This window comes from Oryza sativa, chromosome 9, assembly GCF_034140825.1.
Source record: "Oryza sativa Japonica Group chromosome 9, ASM3414082v1".
NCBI classification, from domain to species: domain Eukaryota; kingdom Viridiplantae; phylum Streptophyta; class Magnoliopsida; order Poales; family Poaceae; genus Oryza; species Oryza sativa.
The window spans coordinates 18,215,719-18,225,725 of record NC_089043.1 but is presented as its reverse complement, the minus strand read 5'-3'; the positions used below and the strand labels follow the sequence as shown (position 1 = coordinate 18,225,725).

The window sequence follows — 10,007 nt, the reverse complement described above, 5'->3', positions numbered from 1 at the left end:
TGAATCTGGCGACGGAGTTGATTTGATGTGGCTTTTTGAATCAGGATTTAAGATAATGCATTATATTGATATATCTACAAGCTGGATAAAAAATATCATCAGCATATATGTATATACCCCCATAAAACAGAAATGACAATTCTTTCATGCATATGAAGCTGCCGAGGACAACAAAACAAATTAAATGTACAGTAGTGCACCACAAGCAATCAAGCATCATTATACAGCAAAAGAACACCTTCTTTCCTGAGCCAACATCTTCAGTTCAATGGTACTAACTAAACTTTTTCTTTCACTGCATACTTGAACACATGATGCTAGCCAGCCACCAAAAAAAAAAAACTGAAAACTAGGATATAAGCACATCTGGAAATCGTAATCGTGAATGATCAAATGTTCTAGATGCTAGCGGAAGAAGGCCCACTCCTGTGCCTATAGATATGAGATCTGCTCCGGTCCAACAAAAAGTAAGTACCTCGAGGTACTGGTATCTCGAGATACTTTTTTGTTGGACCGGAGCAAATCTCTATAGATATAGAGATTTTCAGTATACGGAGTACATTAAATCCAAAGCAAAGCCTGATAAGACATTGACCACAAGCTCATAACACAATCATACTTTAATAGCAAAGGGTCATAGAGCTTGCAGCTGACATTTTCTTCTCAACTAAACAAATGCAGATTATAAAGAGCAAAACCAAGAACAGAGGAGTAAGAAATTAACACTGCCCATTGCTTAACAAGAAGAAACCTGCAATGTCAAAAGAAGAAAGATATAAAGGAATGAATGGAATATATGTGCATAGCATATATGACCAAATAAATAAAGTCAAAGCTTACTTTTGGGCAGACCGTTTATTTCTAGCCTCTAACATCGCTTTGATGTCTCGAAGCAGAGAAGCCCGTCTTTCACAGGCATCACAGAACTTGTCCAGAGACAGCAACAAGTTCCTCTCAGCTTGCTTCGTCCTCTCATCCAAATACCTATCAAATTCCTTAAGGTCGTCCTTTGAGAATTGAACCTAGGAAGACAGAATAAAACATGGATTAGTATCATCAAATCCTGTAGGTCATAAACATAAACTCATAATATCTTTTTCAGAAGAATTTGCCATGTATCAGACAAATGTGAGATAAGTCGAGGCACCACTTAAAACAAGGTGACATATCATTAGGCATTACATTAGCTGAGCTTTAAAAGTAATTTTTTCCCCCAAAATTGATCTTTCTTTTTTTTTCTTTTGCCTCTATCTTAATTAAAGAAGACCAAATGCGCTTATTTATTTTCTATGTACTTGTCTTTTTTTTCATCTGATAAGGGAGCTCCTCCCAAGACTGAATGAAGAAACACACTTGGTGTTGCAAGAGACAAATCGTGGGAAATTAACTACGGTGCAATCTATTGGGAAAAACAAAGGGGGAGAAGAAGGAGATGATTATACCTTACTGGTATCCATCCTCTTAGCGCGATCGGAGCGGAAGAAGTTGTCCAGAAGCGGCGAGGAGGAGGAGGAGGGGTTCATCTTGTGGTTAGAGGACTCGGTGCTGAGGAGACGCGGGGCGAGTCGGTCCATCACCGACATGGCCGGGCGCGGGCGCGGCGGAGGGATCGACCGCCGGAGCTCGCGGGCGACTGATCGGAGCAACGACGACGAAGACGACGAAGCCATCCTCCTCCTCCTCCTACTGAGGAATCGAAGCTGTTCTTGGAGTCTCGAGACCTAACCCTAAACCTAGAAAATTAATTAAAGCAAACAAATTTTAAAAAATCGTGTGTAAGTGCTACTTTTAGCAGAAGAGGCAGCGCTAGCGTCGTGCAGGAACCCGATATGTAGCAGTTATTCAAATCAACCCGGCGAATCCTTCTCCCCTCCTCTTTTCAAGGGCTCTACGGCACTAGAGCAGGTACAATATCAGGCTATTAATCAGCTATAAACATATTTTAATAAGATAAACGATGAGAGAGAAGAGCAACGGGCTACACATCTGTAGCCAACTGTAGCACGGACTCTAAGACGCAATGTGGGTATGACAGGTGGGACCATACATTAATAATATAGTAAGCAATTATTGTATGAATTGGCTATTAGATTGGCTATAGATGAATTGTAACTTGCTCTTATCGCCTGAATCCTCCGCAGCGCAGGAGAAAACCGTCGGTGACCTTGTTTTCAGGCCCAGCCCACATGAGGTATGATGCAGTGACTGCAGGGACAGTTTATTTGTTGTTTTGGATAATTTTTTTTAGTTTGTTTCTTTATTTTAATTTAGTTTTGCTAGACGCCAATTAATTACAAAATCATCTTATACTGGATAACATTCTACTCCTACAATGTATAGGACACCCCGCGGCTGACTTCTCGACAGTGTGGTAGCCGGTGAGCCCTAGTATGGAGCCCTTCTAGGAACTACTAATTGATCCACAAGGCAAAATGAAAACCACAGATTAACACTTGTTATCGATTGAAATGCAGTGAGCATGAACAATTGTTGAGACATTGATCAACTTGCAGTTTTTTTGATTTTTTTTTTGCCAAAAAAATTACTTATGCTTGGCAGAAAAGTGGAAATCAGCATTCGAAAATCACAAGACACTGCTTTCCAAAGGAAAAAAGAAACGAGGCAATCATAAGATCCCTTTGAATTGCGCTTCCTTATTTCCTTCGTTCAAAACGATCATACAAGTAGTAGCGGTCTCTCTAACATCAATGAGGTCAATCATTAAGGATAAGTGGCTAACCCATGAACCCACCTATAAGTCAAAATAAACGGGTTACCCACTTACACCTTTATCAATCAGATCACATCACAGAGTATATTGCTGATTTGCTGTGTCCACAACCAAGTCCTATATAGCGTGGTCAATACCTCGGGTACACTAACTAGCCAAAAGTCAAAAGTCATAACACAATCTCTCAACCAAACATATGCATCCTATCAAGAATAAGACCAATACAAACGAAGCTAGGGATCGCCACCAGATATTGTTTGACTTGATCAAACCTGTATGTACAAAAAGAAGCATTATTAGGAAAAGGGAACAAAAAACATGTGTCCAAAACAATGAACTGAACTACACACTTTTCATCATTGTCAACTTGATCTTCAATTTCTCGAAGTATATGTTCCTGCTCATCTAAGCAGTGGCACAGCTTGTCAAAAGTCGATCTCATCTTTCTATAGAGCTCGTCTTTCTTGCTTTCATGGTCTGGAATGTCAGCGGGCCTAAAAGCTCCCTCCTTGTTCTTCTCTAATTGCCTTTTGCATTTCAACAATTCATCCATTGAGTAACGTTTCTGGACAGATAGAATAAAAAAACATTAACTTGCATCTGGTGTACACAATATCAGCATATGCTATCTTTCTTTCTTTCTTTTTTTTTTGGTATAATCAGGCCATGCTACCTATGTCAGGAAGATTTTCCATGTAAATATATAGATTTAGTGGTTAGTTTTAAGCGCTTCCTATTTCCATTAATGAAAATAACAAGGTCTGAAGGTATACCAGTTTAAATTCAAGTTACTGTTCATGGTAAAAAAATGCATTTGACGTTTTGACTTCTGTGTCAGATATAGTTTAACTATGTCAAATGTGGAAATTCACTTGCAATAGTGCAATGCAAGACACTGAATCATTAAACACAACATATGTTTTATTTATTCCACTATATTAGTAAAATCTACTATTTGAATTGTTAAGCCACATTTTCTCCCTAAAACAATTTATAGATGGAATGTTATCCAGATTAAGTTATATCTGAACACTGATTACTAGAAAATTTGCCACTTTGAATAAGGCAAATGAAGAATGTGTTAAAAGTTGTAAAGAAACAGTTGCAGCATAAGGATCTAAGAGTTCAATTTTTCGCTTTGACAGTGTGTGCTACAATATTAATCACGATCTTCGTGTGGCATTTTCATGTGCGGACTGTACTTTTTATTTTCTGTGACAAACATCATTTTGTTCAATTGAAGGTAGTTGCGCATATACTGTTTTACTTCTTCCGTTCCGTTTCATATTATAAGACTTTCTAGCATTGCCCACATTCATATAGATGTTAATGAATCTAGACAAATATGTGTATAGATTCATTAATATCTATATGCATATAGGCAATGCTAGAAAGTCTTATAATATGAAACGGAGGGAGTAAGATTTATTTGTCAATCACTGGCTCACTGTTAAACTATCAGCATGATAAGGCTGCCAAGTTCTTCTGCTAAGACCACTTTATGATTAGGATTTTTCTTGTTGACATTGGTTGTGAAATCTTTTCAGCTGTTGGAGACAATAAAAACCTGTGGTGAATATTTTCATTTTGAAGTTTTGAACATGATAGTTTGCAAGAAATGGTTGAAATTGTCCACAACAAGATATCTCCCTCCTTTGGTAGTGCCCACTACTCCCATTATTTTTTCTTATGTAATTTAAATTAGCAAAGTGAAGTACAAGGAGTGATATATTTTATCCACTAACGGCATGTTTGAATACTGGGGATTTGGATTCAAATCCTTACGAATTTGAACTAAATAAGCAGTTTAAATAATTCCACACCCAAACAGTGGAAGGTCTTTTTGTGCAAAGGATTTGTGGAAACATTAATTTCTGCATTTTAATTGACTAGCCAGGACATTATCTAAAAAGAATTTTCAAAAACAAAAAGACTAGTCAGGACGATGGACATACATATAACATTTTCAGGACATTTAGAGTGACGCCGTTTTTCTTAGAATTACTCATTTTCAGAATTTACGAAAAGTTTGTCTGGATCTACAACAAGTTTGCTTAAAAGTACATGCTTCATCAAGCCATCCATTGAGAAAAGTTTCTGGACAGATGGAACAAAACATTAGCTTGCACTAAAATCTGGCGTATGGTGAATATCACAACCTTTGCTCCCCATCAGCAGGAATAATTTTTTTTAACTACAGGCAATGCTTTCATTTTGTTTTTTTTTCCTTTTCGTGAATCAGGCCGTGCTAGTATGCTGTATGCTACCACTCTCATAAGCTCGCATTAGGCTATCGATTGACTCTCACCCACATCTTATAATTCGAAGTTGATCCGAATGGAACAAACAAAACTAAATCTGTTTAATCCTGGCCCTGATTCCCCATAACAAAACTCACTAGAATGATGAATTCACACACATGTCGGCCTTGTTTGGTTTAGGTGTGGAATAATCCCCTCCAACCAATCACCCCCACTTGAGGATTAACCGAACATGGGCCGTATCTTTGGTCTCGGAGGTCCTACGGTCAATCCTCTCAGAGGGCCATCTATGGTCGTTAGCTGTCATTACTAATTTTGGGGTTTTGTTAGGAGAGTAGTGGGTTCTGCCCCTTCCCGCTGTTTAGAGTGGTAGTAAACCAGTTGCTTTCCTTGGTCTTTTGTTTTTTTCCTTCTTAGCATAAGTCGGTCTGGCTAATTGCGTTGTGTAACAGATATTATTTTCTTCTAATATATTGATGTGCAATCCTTTTGTGATGTTCGAGGAAAAAAAGAACATAGGCCGTAGGGAATTAGGGTTCCCAGAGGAGGAAGAGGAAGAGATTTATACCTGATTGTCGTCGGTACTTCCGCCGCAATCGGAGCCGAGATGGCGCCGCCGCGGGCTCTCCGCGAACGCCTGTTCATAGCCAGATTGTCTCCTCCCGAACCAAACCCGGTAGCTGGTGCTGGGGAAGAGGCGCCGAGGGATCCACCGCCGGAGCGCGCCGCCGGCGGATCGGAGCAGCGACGAAGAAGCCATAGCTTTTTTTCTTCTTTGTTTTTCCTTTTTCGGTGGGGGTAGAAAAGGAAAGAGAACCGAGTCGATGAAAGATACGTCCCGGGTCCCGGCCTTCTTCTCCTTGTGTAAAAAGAGAAAAGAAAAAAAAATCGTGTTGGGCCTTGTTTGGAATCCGGCCCGTTCAGCTTTGAGGAACTCACGTTTTTAAGGAATAAGTTCAATTTAGGTCCCTTAACTTGACCGCTAGTTTGATTTTCGTTCTTAAACTGCAATACGTCTCTCAATGGTCAAAATCGGTGCAATATAGATTCCAAGTTTGGAGATTGCACAGTGGTTTCAGCCGGCGTGGCATCTACGTGGCTAAGTTGACTCCGTCTTCATTTAACGTGGCATTAATGTGGCACATGAAGTAATATTTAACATTTTTTTTAAAAAACAAAATACATAGGCCAATATGTTAGTCAAACAATAAAATAAGAAAATAGTGTGACCCACATGTCAATGGACCCACCTCCTTCACTCATCCTCTCTCTTCTCTATCTCCCCTTCTATCTTGCTTTCTTCCCCCTACCTCTTGCTTTTCTCCTCCTCTCTTCTTCTCTATTCCTCCCATCCTTGGCTCCTCTTCCCCTTCCCATACGCGCACAAGGGAGGGAGTGAGGCCCGGCGACAGCGACCGGCCGGGAGAGGTCACGGCGGAGGTTGGAGAGGGTGGAGCAAGAGGGGTCCGCTGTCGGCGTTGGCTTCTCAAGTTGGGCATGCATGTTTGCAAGCACAGATTGGCTTGGTAAAGGAAAAAGGTCCATTGGATGTTCCTCGACTATAAGTTGAGTTTAATTTCCTCAACTGTAAAACTAGGTATGAAGGGTAACAACTTCTAATACGGGTGTAAATCAAGTCCCTCAATTGAATTACCAACGGTTTCGACTAACATGGCGCTTATTGACTTGTATTCGTCCGATGTGGCGGCTTAAGTGGCACTATACCAACAAAATTTAAAAACAAAACCCCTAATAGGATGCACATGTCAGTGGGAATCTGGTAAGGTAAAAAATAAAAACAAATATATTGGGCCCACACATGTCAGTGAGTGGTGGGACCCAAATGTCATTACCCCCTCTCCCCTTCTTCTCTCATGGCCGTGGCCATGGTGATGGTGGCGAGGGGCGATGTTTTACTGCCTAGTGCCTACTACAGAGCTTGAGGTTAAGGCTATTCTGAGTTTCTATGGACTATGGTTGGTATTTTCTGATATTTGGAACAACGCCGGTAATCTTAAGACATCAGGTGGCAGTAAATCATCTAGAATCAAAATCTGGTTGTTTAGTTTGATCAGAATCGGTTGTTTGATTTGGTCAGTATCTGATTAATTTGAAATGGCTTTTTGAATCAGATTTTAAGATAACGCATTGATATATCTACAAGCTGGATAAAGAGAATTCGTCAGCATACCATTGTATACCCGTAAGACATAAATGGCATTTCTGACATGCATACTAGTAGAATGAAGCTGCTGAGGACAATAAAAGAAAATAAATGGAGATTACTTATTAATAGCATGACTACTGGAGGCATCTCATTAATTTGCAAACAACCAAACCATTGCGATTGGGATGAATGTGGAATGAAGCTACTTCTACTTCCTTTAACAGAATAATGTTTAAGACTCCATGATTGCATAGGTAGCCAAACCAGACTAGTCATGTCAGAATAACAATTAACAGAAGGGAGTAATAATAAAGGGTTGCACTGCATTATAAAAAGAAGAACAGAAATGCACCACAAGCATCATCATACAGCAAAAGAACACCTTTCCTGAGCCAACATCTTCAGTTCAATGGTACAAACTGAACTTTTTAACTGCAAACTTGAACATATGATGCTAGCTAGCCACCATAAAATAATTACTAAACAACTAGGACATACACACATCTGGAAATCTTAATCGTGAACGATCAAATCTTGTAGATGCTAGCGGAAGAAGGCCCCCACTCAAGTGCCTATAAATATGCAGACTTTCTGTATGTAGAGTACATTATATTAAATCCAAAACAAAGCCTGATAAATCATTAGCACTGCATATTTTTGAACCATCAGGTGTAAGAAAGATATTGCCTGGTATTCGACAGATGTGAGGTACTACCACTTAAGAAGGTCATTAGCCATTACATGTAACTAGTTGATATCCCACACTTTGCCGGAGTAGTGAAAGAGGCAGCGGCGGGTGGGTGCACGGTGCGGGAGCGATGGAGAGCTCGGGAGAGGCCGGCGGAAAAAGGAAAAATGAGGAGGAGGATGCGGGGATGGATTATATAGGGGCGGAGAGGTCAGGAACGACCGGGAGTGGCCCGATTTCACCGGCCGACGTGGGGAGGTGGAGGTGGAGAGAGAGGCGGGATTCAAAATTCGAATCCCGGCTGTCTCGGGGACGCGGGCGAGCGGGAGAGGGGTTTGAGGGGTGCGGGAGGGGTGGACGCACGCGCGGGCGTGGCCGACGTGGCGCGGGGAAGGCGGGCGCGGGCGGTTGTGAGGCGGCGGCTGCGGACGGCGGGCGGCCGGAGGTTAGGGATGGGCCTGACAGGTGGGCCCCACCTGTCAGCGTCCGAGGGGGAGGGGGGCTCGGGCGAGCGGCTGGGCCGTGGCCTTCGGCCGGCCCAGCAAAGGCGCGGGAGGGGGAGGAAATGGGCCGGCGGCCCATTTGGGGAAAAGGAGGGGGAAAAGGAAGAAAAAGAAAAAGGAGAAGAATTTCCAGGGATTAAATAATGCTTGTGCTCATTTTTAATTGGTTAAAATTATTTCTAGAGCTCTGAAAATTCCACTAAAAATCTTGTTAGCATATTTCGACATGTAGAACTCAAGAAAAATCCCACATGCCAATTTCGATTATTATTTGCATTAATTTATTAGGGTTTCTCTTGCTTTGACACCGGTATTTTCTCTAGGTGATTTATAAATTCAATTTAGGCTTGGAAGAAGAACTTCAGGGTGTGACAAACCTACCCCCCTTAAACGGAATCTCGACCCCGAGATTCGGAAGAGCTGGCGAAGAGGTGCGGATGGGCGGCCTTCAACTCATCTTCCCTTTCCCAGGTTGTTTCTTCCTCTGAATGGTGGCTCCACTGAACCCTGCAGAACCTGGTGACCTTATTTCTAGTCCTTCTTTCACTGGTCTCAAGGATGCGAACTGGCTTCTCCACATAAGTCAGATCTTCTTGGATATCGATGTGCTCCGAGTCGGCTTGTTCTTCGGGTACCCTCAAACACTTCTTTAACTGGGACACGTGGAACACGTCATGGATACCGATCATGTTGGATGGAAGTTCTAGCTGATAAGCAACTTCTCCTCTTCGTTCCAAGATTTTGTATGGTCCTACGAAGCGTGGTGCCAACTTGCCTTTCGATTGGAAACGGTGTACTCCCCGGAGCGGAGTAACACGAAGGTACACGTAATCCCCTGCTTCAAAAGTGAGCTCTCTTCGGCGGTTTTCTGTGTAGCTTTTCTATCGAGACTGTGCAATTCTCAGCCTTTCTCTGACGGTTCTGACTTTCTCCTCTGCTTCAGTTAGCACTTCTGTTCCGAACAGTTGACGTTCGCCGGTTTGATCCCAGAAGAGAGGTGTGCGGCACTTCCGGCCATACAACGCTTCGAACGGTGCCATTTGCAAACTAGCCTGGTAACTGTTGTTGTAGGAGAACTCCACATACGGCAAGTTTTTGTCCCATGCTCCACCAAAATCAAGCGCACAAGCCTTTAACATATCCTCCAATATTTGATTGACCCGCTCGGTCTGACCATCGGTCTGCGGATGGTAGGTTGTGCTGAAGTTCAGCCGGGTTCCCAATTCCTCTTGCAATTTCTGCCAGAAATTTGAAGTGAATTGGCTCCCTCGATCAGATCTATCTTTTTGGGTACTCCATGCAGACACATGATTCTCGAGAGATAGAGCTCTGCCAACCTTTTGCCCGTATAAGTGGTATGCACTGGAATGAAATGAGCAACTTTGGTAAGTCGATCCACGACTACCCAGATTGAATTGTGGCCAGATGATGTCCTGGGCAGACCTGTTATGAAATCCATTCCAATTTCTTCCCATTTCCATTCCGGGATCTGAAGAGGTTGTAACAATCCTACGAGCCTCTGATGTTCTGCCTTAACTAGCTGACAAACATCGCAGAGCGCGACGAATTCAGCTATTTCCCTCCTCATGCTGGCTCACTAAAATTTTTCTTTGAGATCTTGATACATCTTGGTACTACCCGGATGAATGGAGTATTG

General features: G+C 42.1%; 2 protein-coding genes across 2 annotated transcripts; both read right to left on the bottom strand.

Moving 5' to 3' along the window:
- Nucleotides 1–219: 219 nt before the first annotated feature.
- On the bottom strand, nt 220–1,849 carry LOC4346980 (uncharacterized). Its single transcript, XM_015755454.2, has 3 exons — nt 1,443–1,849; nt 841–1,022; nt 220–751 (listed from the first exon to the last, which is right to left on the bottom strand). Exons 1-3 carry the CDS (start codon nt 1,668–1,670, stop codon nt 664–666), a joined length of 498 nt encoding a protein of 165 aa, XP_015610940.1. The 5' UTR covers nt 1,671–1,849; the 3' UTR covers nt 220–663.
- A 782-nt stretch (nt 1,850–2,631) lies between these two features.
- Nucleotides 2,632–5,769, bottom strand: LOC4346979 (uncharacterized). The gene is made up of 3 exons (XM_015755288.3): nt 5,561–5,769; nt 3,082–3,296; nt 2,632–3,003 (listed from the first exon to the last, which is right to left on the bottom strand). Exons 1-3 carry the CDS (start codon nt 5,750–5,752, stop codon nt 2,916–2,918), a joined length of 495 nt encoding a protein of 164 aa, XP_015610774.1. The 5' UTR covers nt 5,753–5,769; the 3' UTR covers nt 2,632–2,915.
- Nucleotides 5,770–10,007: the final 4,238 nt, after the last annotated feature.